Source organism: Dipodomys spectabilis, unplaced genomic scaffold, assembly GCF_019054845.1.
Source record: "Dipodomys spectabilis isolate Male_0828 unplaced genomic scaffold, ASM1905484v1 ptg000564l, whole genome shotgun sequence".
NCBI classification, from domain to species: domain Eukaryota; kingdom Metazoa; phylum Chordata; class Mammalia; order Rodentia; family Heteromyidae; genus Dipodomys; species Dipodomys spectabilis.
Window position 1 is genome coordinate 802,482 of NW_024871241.1, and position 25,172 is coordinate 827,653.

The 25,172-nt window shown below is 40.3% G+C and overlaps 1 protein-coding gene across 4 annotated transcripts in view; it reads right to left on the reverse strand.

Annotated features, from left to right (window-relative positions):
- Positions 1-25,172, reverse strand: part of Sh3kbp1 (SH3 domain containing kinase binding protein 1) — a 340,250-nt gene that overhangs the window by 220,588 nt on the left and 94,490 nt on the right. Inside the window, exon 1 of one of the 4 annotated variants that reach the window (XM_042670513.1) lies at positions 23,850-23,975. The exons of the other annotated variants lie outside the window; for them this stretch is intronic. Within the exon in view, the coding sequence (XP_042526447.1) occupies positions 23,850-23,900 (51 nt within the window). The 5' untranslated portion in view covers positions 23,901-23,975. Of the gene's footprint in view, positions 1-23,849; positions 23,976-25,172 lie in introns of those variants that run through there. 4 annotated transcript variants of the gene reach the window in all.

The window sequence follows — 25,172 nt, forward strand, 5'->3', positions numbered from 1 at the left end:
TGACATGCCTGCTTACTCAAAATCATTCAATAGCGAGGAAAATTTAGAGTGGACATTAACTCAAAATGGAAGAGTGGTTGTATTAGTCCAGGGTTAACTCCAGTGCATTAACAAACCACACAACAAATTAGACCTTGGTCTATTCAGAAAACCTAGGCCCTCAATGCTGCCATTCGATATCACAGACACTACTGCTCTCAGCTCTGTGTCTATTCATCGTTTTCAGAGACTAACCCCATTCATGTTTCTTAATGACCCAAAGGCACTAAAGATCTGGCATTAAAGAAAATTACCTTCTCGATTACAGCTAAGAAAGTATCTTAGCAGCTGTGTTTTCACTGAAACAGCCATAATATCGAAAGATTTGCAAGCTACTTCACATTTATTATCCCCCATTGATAGTTAATAATTCTAGTCACAAGTGCTGCTGCCTAATTTAACCCTTGCAAGCTGGCAAGAATAAGATGGGATCCTTATCCCAGTGTCTACAGGGAGCTTCACTGGTATTTAGCACAACCATGTCTAACCCAAAGAAGGATAGAACATGCCAATAATACCTTTTTCCCTCCCCTCCCCCCCAAAAAAGGACATTGTTTCAATTAGCTTACAGGAGAAAAAAAAAGACCTCAGAAGAAACTTGCATCAAAATTATCTAAAGTCAGAACTTTCAAAATAATATATACTTATGAACATTCACATGTATAAGCCATAATGGCCCTGTGCCAGAAATGTTTTATGGCCTGAGCCTGTATATTCCTGCTCAAGAGGCCTGGGAAGAGCTTAAGAAAACATGCTTGGGGGATGGAGGAATAAAAGTAGAGGGATATAGCACAGCATGGATGCAACTCACTGAAGCAAACCCAACAAGAGAGTGGGTGGTGGAAGAGGTGTCCACTAGGCAGTGATGCTCCTGGGCTGAAGGACAATAAAATTAAGTCCAATCTAGCTTGACGGCCTGGCTCCTTAAAGCTACTTCCTCCCTTACTTTTCATAGGAATCTTCACCCACTGCATATTTTAGCATCCCTCTGATCTATAACAAACCACTAACTACCTGCCACCAAAATCTGTACTGAACTAGCACACAGCTTACGACCATGACCAGAAAGATTTATTGAGAGATCACTGAGCAACATAACAGGGTGAATTCAGGATTCTCTCTGACTTCTCTATCCCTCTTCAGGATATGGCCTTAAACCTTGGGAGAAAAAAAAAAAAACAGTTAAATCCTCAAAAACACAGTTTGAGCAACAACAGCCCATTCTTCATTTCATTATAGATTTTACATTCCACCAGCATCTGGCTGGGACTGTGTGGTACAGAGCCAGGCGGGATGCTCAAGGACACAGCCTAGACCCACCCGGAATCTTCTGGAAGTTATTCTGCCCTAACCAGAAGGAAAGAGAGAAAGTCAACAGAATGATCCAGAAAATGAGACGGGGCTAACAGGTTATAATATCCAGCTAATCAGTGCATCCCTGTGTGAGCCAAAATACCAGGGTATACAGCAGGCCAAAGTGGCCTAGAGTGGCCACACTGGCTGACTTTCTAGAGTGCTATCAAAGCCCTATGGACCCGGGGTTCTGTTCCTTTCCTCTTGAATTCCCTGTTTTCCTATATGACTTGATAATCTTGCCACCCTCCACACTACAGAGTCTCCCTTATCATCAAGGGATACATTCCACGTCCCAGTAGATGCCTGAAACCACAGATAGTACAAATTTTATATAACGCTTGATTTTTTTCCTCTATATAAATACCTAGGATAAAGCTTAATTCCTAAACGAGGCTCAGTTAAAGATGAACAACAATAATGAGACAACAGCATAATTGTAACAATGGACTGTATTAAAGATGTTATGCTTGGGGAACAATTATTAAGTAAAATAAGGGTTCCTTGAGTATACGCTCATGAGTCAATACTGTAACTGAAAATCAATATTCAAGGACGAATGGGTAAGGAGCAGCATACACAGTATGGACAAGCAAGACAAAGGGATGATTCCCATCCCAGGTGGGAAGAGGTACAATAGAGTAAAATGGTGTGAGATTGTATCACACCATTAAGAATAGTGCCCATTTTGAAAGTAATGAATTGTATTAATGATTACAAATTATTTCTGGAACTTTCCATTTAATTTTCTTCCAACTGTTTATCACAGTTGACCACAGATAAATAAAATCATAGATAGGAGGGGCCTACTTTATTTTGAATGAGCTGCTAGTCCTTCTACTCTTAAAGATTTCTCTTTAGCCAGGCACTGTCAGCTCACTCCTGTAATCCCAGCTACTTAGGAGACTGAGATCTGAGGAACATAGTTCAAAGCCAGCCCAACCAGGAAAGTGTTGGGGAAATGAAGGAGAAAAAAAGGAATGGGCCAGACTCGATCTCAACAGGCGAGGACTTATTGCCAGTGAAGGACACAGACCCTCCCAGGGGTATACAGGGTTGTGTGCAGAGAAGGGCTCAGGAATGGGGTTTTATGGGGTCTAGCAGGGAGGCAGAGGTTAATGAAAAGCTACTAAGTCAAAGAAGGTGAGGGGCTCTTCAGTTGGGCCCAGGGTGGAATATTTACAGCCAGACTTGGATAGATTGCCCTACAGGCGTCAGGCAGTCTGCACTTATGGCCTGCCTGGTATCTGTATGCACCTAGGAAAACAGGGTGGAAGTCAATCCTTCATATCCCATCTTTGGATACCTAAAAATAATGGGCTAAGAGGGGAGAGGTCAGTCTTCAGAAAGTCCATGAGACTCTTATCTCCAATTAACCACCAGAAAACCAGAAGTGGCACTGTGGCTCAAAGTGATAGAGTGCTCACCTTGAACGCAAAAGCTCAGGGACAGCACCCAGGCCCTGAGTTCATGCCCCTCGATGAAAAAAGATTTTTCTGGGGCTGGGAAGGAGGCTCAGTGGTAGAGTACTTGCCTGGCACACATGAAGCCCTGGGTTCAATTCCACATAAAGAGAAAAACCCAGAAGTGGTACGGTGGCTCAAGTGGTAGAGTGCCAGCCTTGAGCAAAAGAAGCTCAGGGATGGTGCCAGGCCGTGAGTTCAAACCCCAGGACTGACAAAATTTAAAAAAAATTTCTGTAGCCTTCCCTCCTTCATGGATACAACAGTGTAAGCACATATGCCTGCCAAGTCTAGACAGGACCCCGGCTGCAAAGCCTCTCATGCACCAGTCCTCCAGTGACTTGTTTAAACTACTGGGAAGCCATTTAAGGGGAGATAAGAAGCCATGGTGGGGCGCATTCTAAAGCAGTTCTCAATGTGGGGTTGTAAAAGAACAGCAGCAGACCAGAAAGTTTATTAGAAATGCAGGACCAGAAAACCCAACCCACTAAACCAGAAGACAGCTTGGAGCCCAGCAGCCTGTTTTACAAGCCCTCTTAGTTTTGATATACACTGTGGTATGAAGAATCACATTCCAGAGGAAGAAGAAAGGTTACCCATACAGTGATGGTACAAGAGGGTTAAAGACGCTGGAAAGCAGCTGTCCAGATCTGAACCCTGGGGAGATGTGTACAGAGGAGGAGGTGAGATCTTTGCATAGCTTACATCTTCCTAGCCTCCGCCTCCTCAGGAAATCAAAAGGTTTTCTCTTTTCAGGAAATATCGTAGTAGTAGAAAGTTCAAAACACATGGCAGGAAAAGAAAAAGGAACAGGAACATTCAGGTTCATCTTTATGGACCCATTCAATTCTTCCTCGAACCAATGAGTCTAGGCGTGGGGCAGATGTGAAGAAGACGCACAAGTCACAATCTCCTCACATACTTCCCTTCTCAAGGAACAGGGTCTTCTAGGAGTGAGTGACAGATAGGGCTGCTTACAAACTCAGAAATAACTACCGGATATCCAGTGAGAATAAGATTAAATCCTATTCAGTGGAATAGGAACAAAACAGATGAGAAAATTAAATACAAGTCTATTTATTTTCTGTATTTCACTACTTCTTAGTAAAAAACAAACAAACTATACTTCAAGGCAGGTGTGGGGTTTCAACCTGTACTCCTAGCCCCTGGAGAGACTGACATAGAAGAATCCTCTGAGCTCAGAAGTTTGAGGCTAGCCTTGACAACAAAGTGAAACCCTAGCTCAAAGAGAAATTATTACTTCTCTTTGTGTCATTTTCTTTCTCTCTCTCTCTCTTTCTTTTCTGTTTTTTTATCTTTTCTTTGCTTTTCTTTCTTTCCTTTTCCTTTCATTTCACACAACAATAAAACCAATGATCCAGAAGTTAAGATAAGAATTTTCTAGGTGATCTAACATTGTCTGTTGGGGTCCCACATTACCTGTTGTCTGGTCACCTTTAAGTCAAGTTCTCCGTAAAACTGTTTAACTAGCTGCACTGATCAGCTTTTGTCTGCACTTACTAAATGCTGGCAATATAATTATTAATTTAGGATTCCTAGAAATGGAAATAGTGGTAGATAAGGTATCAAACTAAACACAAAGATTTATACTCACAGATGATCATTATATTTTACTTTCAAAAAAGATAGGAAATCCAATGTCTGCCATAAAGTGGCTGATTAAATAGATTGTGGTATATTCATACAATGGGATTTTAAATGTTCTCAGAAGAGATTAATGATTTGGGGGAAATGCTTATAATACATGAAGTGGCCAAAGGATCAATATAGTAGACACAACAAATAAGTATATCCATAACTCTAATATGCATGCAAATCCCCCTGGGAATCTTGTTAAAATGCAGATTGTGATTCCAAAGCTCTAGGGAAGGACTTGAGAGCCTATGTCTAATAGGCTCTAGATGATAGGATTAAATTTCTCTAAACTTTACAATCAGAAAGGGGTGTGTGTGTGTGTGTGTGTGTGTGTGTGTGTGTGTGTGTGTGTGTGTGTGTGTGTGTGTGTGTGTGTGTGTGTGTGTGTGCGTGCACGTTAGGGCCTGAACTCAGGGCTTTACACTCTTGGTTTGGCTCTGCTTTTACCACTTAAGCTATGCTTCCACTTGTGGAGAGGGTTTGCAGGCAGGCTCTGAAACTCTGAGGCATAAGCCACTTGAGCTTATGTTTAGGAAGGTATTTTTAAGTTTTAAATGAAACTTTCCATGAGACAGCAGAAAAGGCAGAGATCTATTAGCTAGAAAGAGGCAATTATTGGAGGATAAGAATGGGAATTATTTGTAGGTGGACATAAAAGATCTTATTGGGGTGGTAAAAATGTTGTAAAGCCTTTGGTGGTAATGGTTGCATATGTGGATAAAATTACTAAAAATTATAGAATTGTATACTTAAAACAAATGGATCATATATGTAAAATATACCTTAATAAAGTTACTGTTTTGTAAGTTTTTTAATGAATCAAGTAGCTTTTTTTAAATGATCGAATAGCACATCTAAAACATTGAAAAAGATAAATTAGTAATAATTTAGGGATTGGGGAAATGGGAAGTTAGTGTTTAAGGAGTACATAACTACAATTTAGGAAGATGAAAACTTTTTGGAAAATAATATACGTATTGCCACAGACCTGTCACTTAAAATTGTTAAAATGGTAAATTTTATGTTACATGTATGTTACAATAATAAAACTCAGGTAACAGAAGACACTATACAAAAGGAAATGTACTCATTACCTGACTTATGTAATTACAATCCCTCTGCACATCACCTCTATAATAACAATAAAGTAAATTAATAATAATAATGTAATATTAGCTGCTTTAAAATATTACCAATGAAGGACTTCTTTCTTTGCACTTCTTTTTCAAGGCCCAACTCCATGTTGACTAGAGACCCCCAAAAATAGCTATAGCAAAATTCTAATTCCCAAAACTTATGAATGGGACCTTACTTGCAGAAAGAGTCTTTGCAAATGTACTTCAGTTAAGGATTTCAAGATGAAGAGAACATTCTAAATCTCTAAAGCCAATGACAAGGTGTTTCCTTCTTGAAACTCCTACAGATATTCTGAGGAACATCAGCAAATTCAAAGGGCATTGGACAAAGACTGCCTGGCCATGGCATAGCTATTCTTTACTACTGTCTTGTCACCATTCAAACGCAGCCTCCCTCTCATTCTCCCTGCTTCTTCCTCCCACTCCCTCTTACTCTGGTGCCAGTACTGAGGCTTGAACTCAGGACCTTCCACTCAAGGCTGGTGCTCTACCTCTTAAGCCACAACTTAAACTTCAGGTATTTTGGTAGTTAATTGAAGGTAAGAGTCTCACAAAGTTTCCTGCCTGGGCTGGCTTTGAACTGTGATCCTCAGATCTCAGCCTCCTGAGTAGCTAGGATTACAGGGGTGAGCCACTAGTGTCTGGCTCAGCTCTCATTTAAATTGTTGCAGCAACACAGCTTCCTCCCAACAGTCATGGAGAGGTTTCTACAGCTCAAGAAAGACCCAGGCCTGGAGGCAACTTAACAACCCTTTTTCTAGTTGCAAACCTCACATTTAAAAAAAAGGGGGGGGGGGTCTTTGAAAAGCATTTAGTGAGACTGAAGAATAGCATAGCCTAGAGTTTTGCATTTTTTAACCACTCTCTGAAATTGGGAATAAAATCAGATCAATACATTTTAAATGTCTTCATAATTGTCTCAAACAAATAGAAAGAAAAAAAAAACTTGTACATTAAAGAAAAAAATCTTCACCTAACTTTACAAATTTAACTACTTCTAAGGTTGGGCATGTGCAGCTGAAATAAACTGTACCCATAGCCCTAATTTTCTGTTCCAAATACATCATGCAACCAATTCGCTGTTTCCAATTTTCCAAGGGTTTACTTCCAAGACATTAGGGAACTCAATTTCCAAAAGAACCTTGTTGGCATTCGAAGATCAGCAGAATTACCAAATCTTTCTACTGGAAAATCCAGGCCACTATGTTCCCCAAATGGGCTTAAAATGAACCCATATCAATTATTTGACAACCATCTGGTTGCTAACAAGAGACTTTGGAAATCAGGCTTAAAATAAAAATGTACTAACTGGTATGAAGTTCAAAATATCAACAAAATTCAATATTCAAGTCACATCTCCCTTCATACTTTCTTTCTTTTTCTTTTTCTTTTTTTTTTTTCAAGTCCTGGAGATTGGACTCAGGGCCTGGGCACTGTCCTTGAGCCTCTCTGTGTTTAAGGAAAGCATACTCTACCACTTGAACTACAGCACCACTTCCAGCTTTTTTCTGTTTATGTGGTACTGAGGAACAGAACCCAGGGCTTCATGCGTGCTAGGTAAGCATTATACCCCTAAGCCACATTCCCTTCATACTTTCTTACCAGCATTTTAATCTCTAATTCCAGAATCTTCATTTTCCTCGGCTATTATTGCTTTGACTTCTTGCCATGGTAAAATGCCCACAAAGATTTTCTAGGGGATTCTTTGTAAAGATGATGGTGTCAAGAAGAGGTTCTTTTCTCTATCCATGTGTATCTAAGAAATGTGGTACACATTTAAGCTAAACCTAAAATAACTTTTTAGATAGTGGTGTCTCTGTTATTCAAAAAATGTTACCACAGAACAAAGAATTCCAAAAATGTTACCTTAAGAACTACTACAGCCTGATATAGTTTTATTTGTGAATGACCACCTTTGTGGTGTAAGTTGAGGAACATTGGAGAGATGTCTACCCCAAAATCTCTACTCCACAATCCTCTATGCTTTAGAGTCTTCTACAGAGTCTGAGTTTTTCACCATCAGATTTAATAATAGAACCAAAGAGACCTGATAAATTATACAGGACTCTAGACATTCACACACTCAAGCCAAAGGAGGCTATACATACTAGTGGTTGACAAAGGCGCAATAGCTATGCGCATATGATCATATAAGATAATATTTTCTGAAAATATTATTTATGAAATTTTTATGGATTGAAAAAGACTAAGGCAGGGGTTCCAGTAGTATCTTTTTCAATCCATAATCTAGTCTAATGAGAGACAATGTGTTTTCCAGTCGTGGAGCTTGAACTCTAGGCCTGGGCGCTGTCCCTGAGCTCTTCAGCTCAAGGCAAGCACATGAGAAACAAATTTAATTTAACCAACAACAAAAAAAACCTGGAGAGAAAATTGTATCGTTGGTCACAAGGGCCAAGAGGAAGGTTTGTCAGTTTCTGCAACTCAAAACTATTTCGGAGAGGGCTGGGAATGTGCTTGCCTAGCATGCATTGAAGCCCTTGGTTGGACTCCTCAGTACCACATACACAGAAAAAGCTGCAAGTGATGCAGTGGCTCAAGTGGTAGAGTGCTAGCCTTCAGTAAATGAAGCTCAGGGACAGTGCCCAGGCTCTGATTTCAAGGCCCAGGATTGGAAAAAAAAAAGTATTTGGGAGGAAGTTTCTCAGAATTAATAGCTAGAAGATCAAAGGAAGCTAATGCATTCTGATGGACTATGGCGTGGAATTATTGCAAACCACACAACTCTGTGTTTCTAGGTAGGGCAAAAGAGTAAAGTTTGTTGCAGCAGTTAGACAGAGTCTCACTATGTATATGTAACCCAGGCTGGCCTGGGCCTCATTATGTAGCCCAAGCTGGTTTTGAACTCATGATCCCCCTGCCTTATTCTACCAAATGGTAGGATTACTAGCTGAGAGCTTTGGTATTCCAAGGTGAACAAGTTGGAAATGGAGGCAGAACAATATGAATGCACTTAACAGTACTGAATGGCACATTAAAATGGTTAAAATGGGGGCTGGGAAGGTGGCTCAGTGGTAGAGCGCTTGCCTTGCATGCATGAGGCCATGGGTTTGATTCCTCAGCACCACATAAGCAAAAAGAAAAAAGCCAGAATTGGTGCTGTGGCTCAAGTGGTAGAGTGCTCGCCTTGAGCTGAAGAGCTGAGGACAGCGCCTAGGCCCAGAGTTCAGGCCCCACGACCGGACCCAAAAAAAAAAGATGGTTAAAATGGCAAAATGGTATGTGTATTTTACCACAATTAAAAATATTTTAAGTAAAGTAAGAAACACATAATGAAATATAAAGAAAGCTTTGAGCAGCTCAGTCATCCAATCTACCTGTGTGTCTGGAGCAACAGTACAACTCAGGTGACCAGAGCAGTAATTCTAAATATAGGATGTGTGTCCCTTACCTGAAATACTTAGATTGAGAACTGTTTCGGATTTAGAATTTTTTAGGGTATGGAGATAGTTGCATATATATGAGACATCCTAGGAATCAAAGCCAAGTCTAAACATAAAATTCATTTATGTGTTTCATATATATTTTTGTAACCCATCACCTAATGATAACCTTATACTATATTATTAGTGTTCCTGCATTTTTGCTACAAATATTCCACTTGTGGCATCATGTTGATGCTCAAAAGTTTCAGACTTTGAAAATTTTCAGATTCTCACAGAAGCTCGACCTGTAATACAATCAGAAAGGCATTGTCTTCCAAATAATTGAGGTCAGGATAGAGGGGGAGAATAGAAGGAAGGACGGCCAATGAGACAAGATAATTGCTGAAGGTGGTGATTGGTACAAAGGGGTTTGAATGGACTACTTTGTCTATTCAGTGTATATTAGAAACATTTTTAGTGATAAGCAATAAAAGTGAAAAGCTAATCAAGGACATTTCATCTCTGGGAAAATGTAAGAACAAGCACATCTTTGAGATGTCCAGTATGGCTGGTTATTGTCAATCGTTCTGTCCCAGCAAGGCAGAGTACTTGAAGTACAGAAGTCAGTTTAAAAATTGCAACAATAAAACAAAATGGTGCTGTTTTCATACCTTTACTTTTAGCCTTTGTTTTTGTACTGGTCCTGGGGTTTGAACTCAGGTCCTGAGCACCATCCCTGAAGCTTTTTTGCTCAAGACTCATGCTCTACCAGTTGAGCCACAGCTCTACTTCCAGCTTTTTTGTGCCAGTCCTGGGGCTTGAACTCAGGGCCTGGGCACTGTCCCTAAGCTTCTTTTGCTCAAGGTTAGCACTCTACCACTTAAGCCACAGTGCCACTTCTGGCTTTTTCTGTTTATGTGGTACTGAGTAATTGAACCCAGAGCTTCATGCATGCTAAGCAAGCACTCTACCACTAAGCCACATTCCTAGACCTCAGCTTGTTTTTAATGGTTAATTGGACATAAGAGTCTCATTGATTTTCCTGTCTGGGTTGTCTTCAAACCCCGATCCTCAGATCTCCACCTTCTGAGTAGTTGGGAGTAGCCATGTGCAGCTGGCTTTAATTTTCTGAATAGGATCTATTACATCTTTCAAATCCCATGCACAGAGAGAAACAGAGTAGTAGGTGGAAATAGACAGACAACTAGTTTTCATTCCCCTAGTCTTAACATTCTCAGGAAATCATCACTACTATTCTTAGGATATGAGTTTCTTGGGCATCTACCAGTGTCTTTGCTTTCTTTTTTTGTGTGTGTGCCCAACCTGGGGCTTGAATTCAGAGCCTGGGTGTCTTCCCTGAGCCTTTTTTTGCTCAAGGCTAACACTCTACTACTTGAACCACAGCTCCACTTCTGGCTTTTTCTGAGTAGTTTATCAGAGATAAGAGTCTCATGGACTCTACCAGTTTCTTTAAACAACTATCATACATCAGGTATCTAACTCACACTGAAATATATCTCCCTTTTCTAACCTAATATGTTTGAAATATCTTTCCATATTGCTAAAAGGCATCCACATTCTTTTTTCTGGTCGGAGACTATTCAATGATATGGTTGTACTATAATTTTTGTAGCCCCAAATGATAAATCTGTGGGATATTTCCAATATTTTCCAGTTACAAATCATAGAACAAAATTAACTTAGTTCAAACATGGTAGCTCACTATATACTGGAACTATTACACAGAAGAATGATACTATGTTAATATTATGATCCCTCCTCTTCTGAAATCTCTAATTATCAGAAGCAACCCTGGCTAGGTTAAGCTCTCCCACAAAGTCTTTCTTGATAATTTTGGCCCACAGCAGGTACCCACTTTTTATACTACATATTTTCACACAACTGTACATGTACGGTGGCATATTATTCAACTGTTGGATGCAAGTTGTGTTTGCCTGGAAATATTCCCTACACTACTTTTGTACTCTGCATCACCCCTAGCAGTTTTAGCAATAAGAATATACTCAACAGATGTTAACTAGCATTAGTGAACACGTTCTTTACTTAAGAATCACAAGCTTTCTAGACCTACATGTCCTTTAGGGAAGACTGATTCAATGCCAAAAAAATCCAAATTCAACAAACTGAATCCTCCTAGCATATTCTGTACACAGAACAAGAAACATCATGACATTCAGAAGGTGCCCGACATCTCAATTCACAGGCACAAAATGATATTTAAATAGCATCTGTGGTGAGGACTTGGCCAACATATACAAGAAAGTTACAAGTAACATTGATGTGGTGTGGAGATGAGCTCTGTCACACTTTTAAGAATAAATTATGCTTAACACAATTCTCAATCCCATTTTAATTCTACTCTGTAATCTATGTCACTCATTCAATCAATCTATTATCATTGGGGGTGGCTAGGGAAGGCCTCTTGAGAAGGTCACTTCTGAGCTGAAACCTGAATGACAGATGGAAGTAGCAAACCAGGCAGAAGGACGTTTCCAGCCAGAGGAAGAGGTACATAGGTGACAAACTGGGTTCCATTATAACTTGTTGCAGGTTGACTTGGATCTCCCCTAAAAGATGCTCAGGTCTAACCCCCAGTACCTGTGAATTTGACCTTATTCAGAAACAGGATCACTGCAGATAATCAAATTTAAATGAAATCATTTAAGTGAACCCTAACCTGACTGAAGTTCTTACAAAAGGACTACTTGGATAGAGACACGCACATAGAGAGAATGCCAAGTAAGAATGAAGGCAGAAATTGGGTGGATGTAACTACCAAACACTGCCAGGAAACTACCAGTAGCTAAGGGAACAACATGGAAGAAATCCTTCCTTGCAGATATCAGAAGGAACAAAGTCTATTGACATCTTGACCTTATTGATCAATGTTTTGTTTCCATTGGTTAAGCCATTCAGTATGTGGTATTTGTTACAGCAGTGGGAGCAAACTAATACAATGGATATTGAGTACATTAAGTATTCATACCACCTCAATTTTTAGCAGTAGAATCCTTATCCTAACGGATATTTTGTCTGAAATATCAGTTTGTTAATAGGAGAAAAAAGATTTTAAAAAAATAAAAGTGTTTCACTGTAATCTAGACCCTTTTCATAAAGTACCTGTCTTCTCTTTGTGACCCCATTTGAAAAGGACTTAAAAGGAAAATGCAGGAGAAAAATAAATCCCTCAAGCTAGGCTTGAACCAGAAATTCTGGGTGAGGGAGGGGCATAAAATGACTGTACATGAGTACCTTTGATAAGCTGGCCACTGTCCGTCCTCCACATCAACTCCAAAGGGTAGGTGCTGCTGACCTCTTTAGGGAAGCAAAATCACATGCACTGATTTATGAAAAGTCCCTGTATTAGTCTGTCCAGGCTATCATAACAAAATGCTTCATTTTGGGGGTGCTTAAATAATTAAGAGTCACTGCCTCATAGATATGCAAGCTGGAAGTCCCAAACTAAGGTGTTGTTAGGTTTAGTTTCTTCTAAGGCCTCTCTCCTTGGCTTATAGATGGCTGCTCGCTATATCCTCATATGGTCAACCCTTTGTGTGTTCTAATCTCCTATAAGGACACCAGTCTCGTTGGATCAGGTCTGCCCTAAGGGCTGTTTAACTTACTCAACTCTTTAAAATCCTATCTCCAGCCTGGCTGGTGTATCTAGCCTATAATCCTAGCCACTCATGAGATTGAGATCTGAGGATTGCAGTTCAAAGCCAACCCCAACAGGAAAGTCTCTTATCTTCAGTTAATCATCAGAAAACCAGAAGTGATGTTGTAACTCCAAGTGGTAGAGTGTTAGCCTTCATAGGATAAAGCTCAGGGACAGTGCCCAGCCCTGGAGTTCAAACCCCATAACCTACAAAAAAAAAAAAAGAATCTCTTCAAGTCTTAAGCCATCCCTCAGGAAGTATCTGAGTTTTCAGTAGGCCCCAGATTTAAACCCTTAGAAAGAAGAAGAAAAAAAGAACCCAACCTGGGACCAAACCTAAACAGATTTCATCTTCTACCTTCTAGGGTGGATTCCTAATCCCCTTCTTAGCATAAACTAGAAAAGGCGCCAAGAGTTGGCCCTATTTCAGACTCACTGACATCTGAGAGGCTCCCTGAGACCTGCTTCTACTCTAAGGGATGAGGGAGTAGAATACTTTACCAAGCATAGGAATTCTTTTTTTGGGGGGGGGGGATCTGGTCGTGGGGCCTGAACTCTGGGCCTGGGCGCTGTCCCTCAGCTCTTCAGCTCAAGACTAGCATTCTACCACTTGAGCCACAGCACTACTTCCAGCTTTTTTCTTTTTGCTTATGTGGTGCTGAGTAATCGAACTCAGGGCCTCATGCATGCAAGGCAAGCACTCTACCACTGAGCCACCTTCCCAGCCCCAAGTATAGGAATTCTATGATGAACACCTAATCAAAATATTTATGTACCAAACCTTATGTGTCAGGAGGATGAGAACTCCAAACTAAGTGTTTCTTATGATTTGATTATGTAAACACAACTGGTCAAAAATGAAATTAAAGAACAAAAGATTCCAAATGTAACATCAAATATAATAATTATTTTTTAAATGGCAATATAAAATAATTCAGCATGAAATGGGAAAAGGTGGAGAATGGGGAAATATCAGAAAAGACTTTATGAAAGAGAAACTAGCAAAAATGATTACTATATGATTATACCATGTTAAAGTAGCATTTTAGACTATATTTCCATGCTATATTTGTACAATGTACAATAAAGAATGATGTACAATGACACATTCTGTTTCAAAGACCCACTGAGAAATAAATATTGCAACCTCTTTAGTAATAAGGGTCCTCCATTTCTAGCCACCTCAATTCTTTTTCTTTTATGAAAATCAATTCGTTGTAGAAGGCCACTTCAATTCTAATTGAGACTGTTCATCCAACATTATCAGAAAGTTGTCTATCTGGCATTGTTTCCTAATTTTATACATGTACTTCTTTCTCCATGGGTAAACAAAAGTAAAATCCAGTTTCAGGCCAATCCCAGAAGAAAAACCAATAAACACACATCCCCCAAAGCATCCCAAAGGCAGGAAACCTCAATCCTTACAGTAGTCTCTAGAGAGAATGTGGTCTCCTCCAAACCAATTTTGTAGATGAGGCCCTATCTTTATGCTGCTAATTTATCAATTAATAGTCTATGTCAGGCAGAAAAAAAGAATGTCTGAGTCAAGTTGGTAGAAGGACAATTTAGCAATAGCCAGCAACTCCACTGGTAGGCACTTAGCCCCTGGATAGACTCTCATTTAAAAAAGGTGATTTGTTGCAGGAGGAAAATCAGCAATTACATAGAATAAGGTGTTTGGAGCAGAAAAATAGATAAATGCATTGTTGCTTAGTTCATGGGTTTTTTAATATTTTTGCATTTAAATTTCATATAGGAGAATTGTGAAGAATGAAAAATCAAAGAGTGGGAACAGTAGGGAAACTTAAGCTCTTCAGTACCATTGGAAAGATTTTACTATGAGTTTATAATTTTATAACTTAAAGTGCAAATAAGAAAAAACCACAGGCAATGAGACTTCATGAGTATACAGCCTTAAATTTCTCTCAGCAGCGTACAGTCTTAAAGGAAGGTTTGACGATCTTCACCAGGCTGATTCCTCCTCAGGAAGTAGCATGATACTGTAACAGTGGTTTTCATGAACAAGGCATGAAACCTAAATGGCTTCTAATTAGTCATCATTTAATGTTAAAAAAAAAAACAAAGAACTTTTCACACTCTACTGTGCAAACCTGGGGCATAAATTTTTATCAATGCATTTTACACAATGTTAAGAGGTAAAGGTATGTAACATAACTGAAATATAAGCCAGAACATTATGAATTACATAGCTTTCTCAGTGGATACTAAAAATTACAGCGATTATAATTTCTGTAAGGAAAAGAATGAGCTGTGAAGGGCTGAAATAGGCATGTGACTACTCATAGCTTTACTTGAAACAACAAAACCAAAATTGGAAACAAATAAATATACATGACAAAAGGCGGATAAATAAAACTGTATAGTAGCCATATAATGAACTATTATGTGCCCATTAAAACCCTTGTTATTATACAAATATATTTGTTGTATGCTAAATCTTAGAAAGCTGATCATAGCATTTTAACATGAACCTATTTGAAAAGTACCAGTGTGGAAACATTTGTAACACAAAAGTTGAAAAAGGTAGAAGATAGAGAAAAAAATGTGAACTATGGTTACCTCTGGACAGTAGAATTACAAGAGATTTCAAATGTATACACTTTGGCTGATATCTAACTCTTCTATAAAAACATTTTAACTATATGGTTTTAACTTTTTAAAATGTTAGCTATTTGCCTCCTTCCTTGGCAGATATAATGCTCTCTATGGACAAGAACTCAACATGAAATATATTGCTTGCTCTCTCCCCTCTCCCCTTCCCCCTAGCCCATCTCTTCCCTCCTGCCCTTTTGCTGGTCTTTTAATGGTTTCTCTAGTACATTAGAAATTGGATGGGAAAGATAATAGGTCTAATATTTCAAGGTTGTCTTTATCTCTTTGGTTTGTTTTTGTGCCAGACCAGAGCTTGAACTCAGGGCCTCCTGCTCTTGCTCACTGGGCTTTCTTGCTCACAGCTGGCACTCTACTACTTGAACCACATTTCTGGTTCAGCATTTTGCTAGTTAATTGACTATAGAGTCCCTCTTTAAAATGCAGCTATTATGTTAAGCTAGAGGTTTATAAGGGGGCAACTGCGCACCCTAAGGGAAATTTAGTAATGTGTACTCTGCACTGTCATAACTTGTGCTACTGACATCTAGAGGTTAGAGACCAAGATGCTGATAACCATTCTACAAGGCACAGGTCAGCCTCAACAACAGACTTAACTGACCTAAAATGATAACAGTGCTGAGGTTGAGAAGTCCTTCATTAGAGTACTCTGACTCCCTGTGGCTTGCTAATCCCCCATGAACAGTATACTCTAGTGGTTTGTGTCAGAACATCTGGCCAAGAGACCTATCTAGTACCAACCTGGGAGACAAAATATCTGATCAACACCTTTTCTTGCTGTAAGACCTCAAGCAGAAAACCATGTCATGCTCTGGATCTGACTCTGTCCTCTGTAATTTAGGAAAAGTGCCATCCACTACTTAGGATTTAGAGAAGCTTCAACCAATAATACAAGAGAAAAAGGGTTTGTAAACTGTAAAGCACCATGCATATGTGAATGACATTAGCATTCCAGGATTCTAATTAGCTAGGTGTGCCAATGAACACACATTTAGGGTCTTTATCTAGCACATTGTCACTGCCTTGAATCATATTGCCTATTTTGTGTGCCAACTCAACCTTTATTAATATGTAAGAGCCAAAAAGACTCCTTTACCAAAAATGAACGTGGGAGCAAAGCTCAAGTGGTAGAGTGCTTCCTAGCAAGTGGAAAGACCAGAGTTCAAACCCCAGTACTGCCACAAAAGTTAATTTCACAGAAGGCAATACTTAATTAAATTTTATAGCATAGCACTTGATTTTTTTTGTGTCTATATATATATATATATATAGACACAAAAAAATGAGGGCTTTCATTAGGACATGTTTATAATGTACTTTGACCATATTCACCCCCTCATTTTTGCTCTCTCTTATCACCTCTCTCCCTCCTGATGCTGGTCTCTTTCCTTTCCCCCCAAAATCCTCCCTTCTATTTTTGAGTCTTTTTTTTTCTGGTCCTGGGGCTTGAACTCTAGGCCTGGGCACTGTCCTTGAGCTTCTTTTTGCTCAAGGCTAGCGCTCTATCACTTGAGCCCTAGCGCTACTTCTGGATTTTTCTGAGTAGTTGGTTGGAAATAAGAGCATCACAGACTTTCCTGCCCCAGGGGACTTCAAGCCACAATGCTCCTGAGTAGCTAGGATTACAAGCATGAGCCATGAATGCCCAACTTGAGTTGTTTTGGGGTGTTTTTTTTTTTAACATGGTATTGGTCTTTATGAATCTAGCTTTTTCATTTAACACGAGGATTCATTTTCTTGTAAATAATTCCATTCTTCTTATGGCTGAAAAATACTCTACTATGGATATATAACACATTTTTATCCATTCATCTGTTTATGAGCACATAAGCTGATTTGAAAAACTTCCAATAGTCAACTTCCAAACTTGGTTATTGTGAATAGCTAGCAAAATAGTTAGCATTCAATGTCTAAAAGCACATTAAGAGTATTAACCTATCATTTCCATGTATATTTCATTATAATGAATTATATATACTATGTCCACCAAGTCTGCCATACAGAATCTTACATTTGGAATGTTAAGTTTTTCTGGCTTGCTTTTATAGAGAGATTCATCTAGAACTTTTGCCAAGAAATCAGTATTTATTTAGTATGCTAAAACAATTTTCTTTAAAAGTCAACACTCATGAGAAATGAATGTTCCTTATTTTATATAGATGTTCATTAATCTCTGGTGGGGAGACTTTAATCACAAATCCCCTTCCCCTACTATGTCCATTTCAGTAAAATCTCCATTACTAAGACCATAAATTCTCACAGCTGAACATTTCCATACTCAACTGGAGGGACTTGCCCGTCCCTCTCCTTGTTCATTTTACCAGGCACATCCTCAGTCAGCCCTCTTTCTGTGCCAATTTCTGACAGCCGTTAGGGAGGCCACATTCCACTCCTTTAGCAGTTGTGAGATCTAAAACTCCAGCCAGGCACCATCACTGTAAATGCAAAATACAGACCTCCACAAAGAGAGGGTCTAGCAAATAATTGTATGCGCATAATTCAGAACAAATTAAAGGCTCTCCATTTCTGTTGTACTCTAGGCCTGTCCTGATTCAAAGAAGTTGACATCAGTGGCATGTGTTCTGATCTAGTGCTGGGTACACAGACAGATTCAGAGTGTGAAAATTCAGCAAGCTGTACTCTTTTATGATGTGTGTGTGTGTGTATGTATGTATATATGTTATATTGCCATAAAATTGATTTAAAGTACTTACAGCATGTAAGCCTCTACACAAAGTATAATTCACACATCACCCACAACAGTGTTTATCAAACTGGGTTACCACCAACCAAAGGGCAAACAAATCCGTTTAGAAGGTCTGACCAGCAGCTGGACATGGTGGTACACATCTGTCATCTCAGTACAAGGGAGAATGAAGTAGGATGATTGCAAGTTTAAGGCTAGCCTAGGCTGCAGAGTGATTTCCAATATGAAAAAGAAAAAGAATTAAAAGAAGAAAGAAAAAGAAGGGAAGGGGAAAGGGAAAGGGGAGGGGAAGGGAAAAGGGGAGGGAAAGGAGCTGGACAAATGGTTCCAGTGATAAGGTGCCAGTCTAGCAAGCTCTAGGCCCTGAGTTCAAAATGCTATTCTGGCAAAAACAATAAAACCTCTTGGGGCTGGGGATTTAGCTCAGTGGAACAGCACTTGCCTGGAAAGTAGAAGACCCTGAAGGAAGGAGAGAAGGATGGAAGGACAGAAGGAAGGGCACCAACCACTGTTGGTTCAGGCTTTAATTCTAGCTACTTATGAGGCTAAAATCTTATAGCAGTTTGAAGCCAGCCTGGGACGAATGTCCATAAGACTCTTATTTCCAGTTAAGCAGCAAAAAGCCAGAAGTGGAGGTGTGGTTCAAGTTGTAGAGTACCAGCCTTGAGTGAAAAATAAAAGCCAAGGGAGAGTATGAGTCCCTGAATTCAAGCCCCAGGATTGGCACAAAAACAAAGAAAATAAAGAAGATACCAGTATGTTAATTTTTGGTGGAGTTGGGGAATGCAAGAGAGCACCATACATACTAGGGGAAAAAAACTACTCATTTAAAAAACTTATTTCAATTATATGTGCATACTCATGCAGGCATGTGCATGTACATCAAGTTGTCAGAGAGTGGTTTTGGGGGAGGGAGGAGAGGCTATGGCTGCTTTTTTCTTTTCTTGAGACATCTCAATATATCACCCAGGTTTGTCTTAAACTCATCATTTAGCCCATGTTGACCTTGAACTTAAGATTTTCTTTCTCAGTCCCCCAAGTAGTAGGATTATATACATGTGCCATCCTGAGTAGCTCCTAAGTCGCTTTTTTTTTTTTTGGTCTGTCATGGGGCTTGAACTCTGGGCTTGGGCTGTCCCTGCGCTCTTCAGCTCAAGGCTAGCACTCTATCGCTTCAGCCACAGCACCACTTCTAGTTTTCTAGTGGTATATTGGAGATAACAGTCTCATGGACCTTCCTGCCCGGGCTGGCTTTGAACCTTGAGCCTCAGATCTCAGCCTCCTGAGTAGCTAGGATTACAGGCGTGAGCCACAGGCGCCCGGCTTAAGTCACTTGTTTTTTTTTAACTGTAGAACATGATCAAAAATGCCTAAGAAACTCTTGAGCCCACCAACAAATAATAGATTTTAAAGTCTGACAGACTTGGGTTCTAATTTTGGCTGTTACAACCTGTGTGCATAGAAATAAGTCACCTAACTTTGCCAAATCTCTGTTTTGCAGCCTTTCTTTCTCTTTTTTGTGCTAGTATTGGTGTTTGAACTCTGGGTATCACACTCTCACTTGTCTTTTTCACTCAAGGTTGGTGCTCTACCCCTTGAGCTACAAATCCACTTCTGGATTTTTTTTTGGGGGGGGGTGTTAATTGGAAATTGGAGTTACATCGACTTTTCTACCCAGTGGCCTTGAACCATGATCTTCAGATCTCAGACCCTGAGTAGCTAGGATTTGAGGCCTGAGCCACCAGCCCCATATTTGCAACTTCAAAATGAGGATAACATTGCCTTCTTACTGGTATTGGTGTGAAGTTCTCTGTAAGCTGATGAGCAATCTGTCACAAGGTGCTACATGGACATTGTTTCTAGCTCTGCTGCCATAACACAATGTCCTGAGCTAGATTCTTTATCAGCAGGGAGGAAACTTGAAGGAAACATTAGGAGAAGGGGGCTAGGCCAAGGCTGAGCCCCAATCATGTGACTCTGTTGAGGTCCCAGGGAGAACAAACCACTAACATTTGAGAATACACAGTGGGGCAGGGAAAGCAATTGTCCCAGCAAACTTGGTGATAAATCATCCAGCTTTGCATTCTTGACCAGAGGGAAAAGCACTTTCCAAGATAATAGGGTTTTTCCCATTATTCTTGGCAAGAGGTGGGAAAAAAAAACGCAGAAGGGGGAAAAGGCCTCAGTCAAGAACTAAGCATTTGTTTTAAGCAAATCACTTTGAAGACAGGTGGTTTTCATTTTGAGAACAAAAATGATGCTTAAAACAGTTAAAGGGTGACTCCGGATACCAGCCAAAAGGCTTATGAAGAGAGAGAAACAGAGCCCTGAAGTCTGGAGTGTTCTCAAAGTGCCCGCGCTATGATGGATATAGAATAGGGGAGGAGGGGAGTCCTACACAGAAAATATAGAACTAGCTTTATTAGTTTACAATCACAAACTACTCAAAAAATCCACTAAATTATCAAAAACAACTATTCAGTCACCAAATATTTGATGAGCAGCTACTGTGCATCTAGAACTGAATTAGAGGCTAATGACACAGTGAGAATAAAACAGACCAAGGCCCCAGCCTTCCCGAGCTGAAATTCCACTTAAGAAGATAGCATATGCCAATAAATCAATGAGTCAACAAAAGTTTTTCCAGGCCATGATACAACTACTCTGTAAGAATGGTGATGAGCCAGGTGCTATTGGTTCACATTTATAATCCTAGATACTGAGAAGTGTGAAACATGGCAGATCAAGGTTCAAAGTCAGTTCAGGCACAAAAGTCTGTGAGACTCTATCTGCAATTAACTAGCAAATTGCTGGACTAAAGGTATGGCTCAAGTGGTAGGTAGAGCACCAGATGTGAGCAAGCAAGCCATGTCAAAAGTGCAAGGCCCCTGTTATTGGTGAGCACGTGCACGCGTGCGCACACACACACACACACACACACACACACACACACACAAATGGTGATGATATGGAGAGAAAGAAAATGCAAGATGGCAGAAATCCCTTTAGAGAAGATGACCCAGGAACATTGCTTAGAGTCACATCTGAAAGAGAGGAAAACGTCAGACAAGCAAGGCACCAAAGATAGTACACTCCTGGAAGAGAGAGCCACAAGTACACTATGGAAGAGAAAGCCACCCATAAGTGCTTGGATCCGGAGGCAAGAAGGGACAGAGCTGGAGCTGGAATCACTTTGCTGGAAGATAACAGTCAATCAGGACGGTGACTGATGAGCCTGAAAAGGCATGGAAAAGCTAGGCCATAGAAGGCACAGCAGGCCATGGAACCAGATTTCAACGAAGAGCGAACAGAAACTGCACAGTGTTCCTACACTATGATACATCGCTTTGATGGTAGATAAGATAGAAGGCACTCATAAATCATCACATGCAAACCGATTCTCCAAAATCAAGGACAAAAGTTAGCAATGAAGGGGGAAAAATGTTAGCTATGTTAGAACTCATCAATACACGATTATTGAGGAGTCTTGTCAAAGGATCTCAGTTTAAATATGAAATGAAATACAATAGAAGAACTTGTCATTGAAAAGAGAAGAGTATTGTTAGCAATTAACTCATGGTTAGCAAATACAAAGCATCTAGTAAAGTTAACAAACAAGACGGGCTTTGGAAAGTGTCCCCTCATCCACATAACCTGGCAGAAAGGCAACTGGAGGTCTATCCATGTGCCTGGCAGTTGCTAGATTGATGCATGTTGTAACTAAAACTTGATGGAGATGAACTATGACAGTTCCCTATGAATACTTTTTTTTTTGGACCATCATGGAGCTTGAACTCAAGGCCTGAGCTCTGTTGCTAAGCTCTTTTACTCAAAGCTAGTACTCTACCACTTATGCCACAGCTCCCTTTCTGGTTTTCTGGTGGTTAATTGGAAATAAAAGTCTCATAGACATTCCTATCCGCACTGGCTTCAAACTGCAATCCACAGACCTCAGCCTCTGGAGTAGCTAGAATTACAGGCGTGAGCCATCGGGCCCCTATGAATACTTGTGAATCAGAAATTAGATGAACTGCTGAGTAGTGTTCATCCGAGTTTATCTTTTCTTTTTCTTACCCCTAGGCATTCTTTCAAGTTTAGCTTCTAAACTCAAAGCTAAACCAAAAAATTGCTCTTCAGAATTAACTGGTCCCTCGAAGACTCATCGACTCCACTATCTGTGACACGTAAGTAGAGCCCACTAATCCCCTCTCCTAAGGACCATTTTTGTAGGATCACTTGACCAACAGGCCAATCCCAAGATCTAACTACAAATCAACCAGGAGAACATGGTGGTCTCCAAAGCTGCCTTGAAACAAGCCAAAAGAGCAATATTGGTGACATTTCAATACGGTATCCCAGCATACTTTGTGTTTACGGGAGAATGCACCAGGGGAAGCACGGGTTGAGTCGGGCAAATAAGTGCCAGGTGCTCTCATATTTGTCTTTTCAAACAATCAAGAAGTCCTGTGAGGGGCTGGGAAGGTGGCTCAGTGGTAAAGCGCTTGCCTTGCATGCCTGAGGCCCTGGGTTTGATTCCTCAGCACCACATAAGCAAAAAGAAAAAAAAACCAGAAGTGGCGCTGTGGCTCAAGTGGTAGAGCACTAGCCTTGACCTGAAGAGCTGAGGAACAGCACCCAGGCCCAGAGTTCAGGACCCACAACCAGATCCAAAAAAAATTAAAAAGTCCTGTGAACGATTATGACTGAGAAATTCAGATGAAATACATTACGACTTGGAGGAGTTTTCCTGTGTACATGTGCCAGTATGAGGGCTTGAACTTGGGGACTTGAGCTCTTACATGGCTGGCACTCTAGCTACACTTCCACTTCCGGCTTTTGTTTGCTAATTATGGCGGAAAGAGTCTCATGGTCTTTTCTGCCTGAATTGTCTTTAAAACTTGATTCTCATATTTCAGCCTTCTCAGTAACTAAATTATAGGTGGAAGCTACCTGCACCCATCTTAGAAGGATTTTTGTTTGAGGCACAAAGCTATTGGGCTAGCTGAATAGAGATTCAAGCCTACGCAGATACCTCCGTGGGCCTGTACCCTTGGCTTTTTCACTCAAGGCTGATATTCTACCTCTTCCGGCTCTTATTTGCTGGTTAATTGGAAGTAAGAATCTTGTTGGCTTTTCGGTCTGGGATAGCATCTTCTACCTTAATCCTCAAATATCAGCCTCCTGAGTAGCTGGGCCTACAGGAGTGAGCCACCAGTACCTTGCTTTCAACAGTGCTTCTAACAAACCCCCAGCTGACTTCCTATCTCCTACCTGCCATTTCATTCTTACCTTCCCCTTTATTCTTTCCCACCACAGGAAAGCTGGATTGCACACCTGGCTTCATCCTAGGCTCCCAAATCTTGTGGCTACCTCAGAAATATTACCTGCTCCCAACCCAATGGGGTCCCTTACTACCAAAATGGATGCCTGACAGGGTTTGCCTGGATGGAGCTGGCAGTGCACAGTGTCCCTTGGGGAAAATGCATCTGTTGAAGACAGCAGCCACAGAAGGAAAGACAGACCAAGGCAAATGATAAGATGTTTTCAAATCCTTATAAATGCTATTATACGATGGACTCCGCCAAAAGAAATCACTTTGTTACAGGGGGAAAAAAATCCCTTTCGCCATAAACAAGAAAAATCAAGGCCTGGGTCCAAGTAGAAAATTATTTATCACCATCTCAGAAGGACAGTGGCTAGGACCAAATTCCCCATCAGGTCTCCCTCCCAGCCAATGAAAAAATTAGGCAACAGGCTAGAAAAAATATAGACATAACAATCAAAACAGACCTATGGCCTACTTACACTCTCAGACAAGTCTGTGATACTTGGAGATTTAGCTGCTAGAGGATCCATTCTGTGGAGAATGAAACGGTGAGAGCTGGCTGGCTGAACTCTGGGCAGGAGTGAGTTCCGTGCTCTCCGAGAACTGCAAGCCTCTCACTGATTCACTTGGCAGCAGAATTATTCTAAGCATCCTGTCCCATGCCCAACCCTCCTGCCCCTCCCACTTCACAGTCACACGGGTGAGGGTTTTTTTTTTCTTTCTTCAATTCTTTGCGCTTAGTTCGGTCACAAATCAAGTGAAACTGAGTTTTCAAAATTAATCCAATCTTTGGCACTTGAGAGAGTGGAACCTTTACAACCAAAGAGGAGGAAGAGCCACCTAATTAGGAAGAAGTTATAATTAACATCAGAGAGAAGAGAGTCAAAGAACCGCAGAGTCTGCAGTAACAGCAAAATGGAGATTATTTGAGACAGCTGAGACACTCCACCCAGGCCTCCAGAAGGAGACATGCACGGGAAACAAAGGGCATATGGTGTTTGCTTTCTTCAACATCCGTTCTCACCATTAAGAGCTGCACCAGCAAATGCTCATTACTTACATGTGGACAAACCTCACCCTGAAATAGACTCTGAAATATAGTTTACAAACAAATGACTTCGCAATGCAAAGGCCCACCTTGATTTTTATAATATATAGGGCAGAGTTTAATAAAGTCCTAATAACTGGTGGAATATCTATCTGGTTTAGTGAAGCATAAATTAATCTCGAAACAAAGTAGATTTTTTTTTAAATTTTGAGTTCATATTGTCTTAAAATACTGACACATGTTCAGAGTAGGACTTTTATTCCCACACACACACACCCAGGTATGATTCTTATAACTAGATATCTGTGATTTTCTGTTTACTACTAGTTATAGTTTACTTTAACATTTCATCCTAAAGTACACAGATCTAATATGAGAAAATAATTTCCCCATGTGCTAATGTTAACACCATCCCCCATAATGCCTTCACTGTTAAACTGTCCAAAGGTAAACCTCCCAGGCTATTATGAGAAACTCCTAAATTCACCAGAGACTTTAAGCTAGACTTGGCTTCAAAAAAATATCACTCTTCTCTAGCCTATTGGAATCATTAATCACATCCATTACCAATCACCTAGCCAGGATGAACTGTGATTGTGTCTACATATCTACCAATAATGATAATAAGCTTAAAGTCAGATGATGATCTTGCTTGTGTTTAACATAGAAATCTCCCTCCCCCCCCCCCCACATACACACACCACAAGTGAAAGGAAATGCAGTACAAACAATTCAATGAGTTCTCCAATAGTTC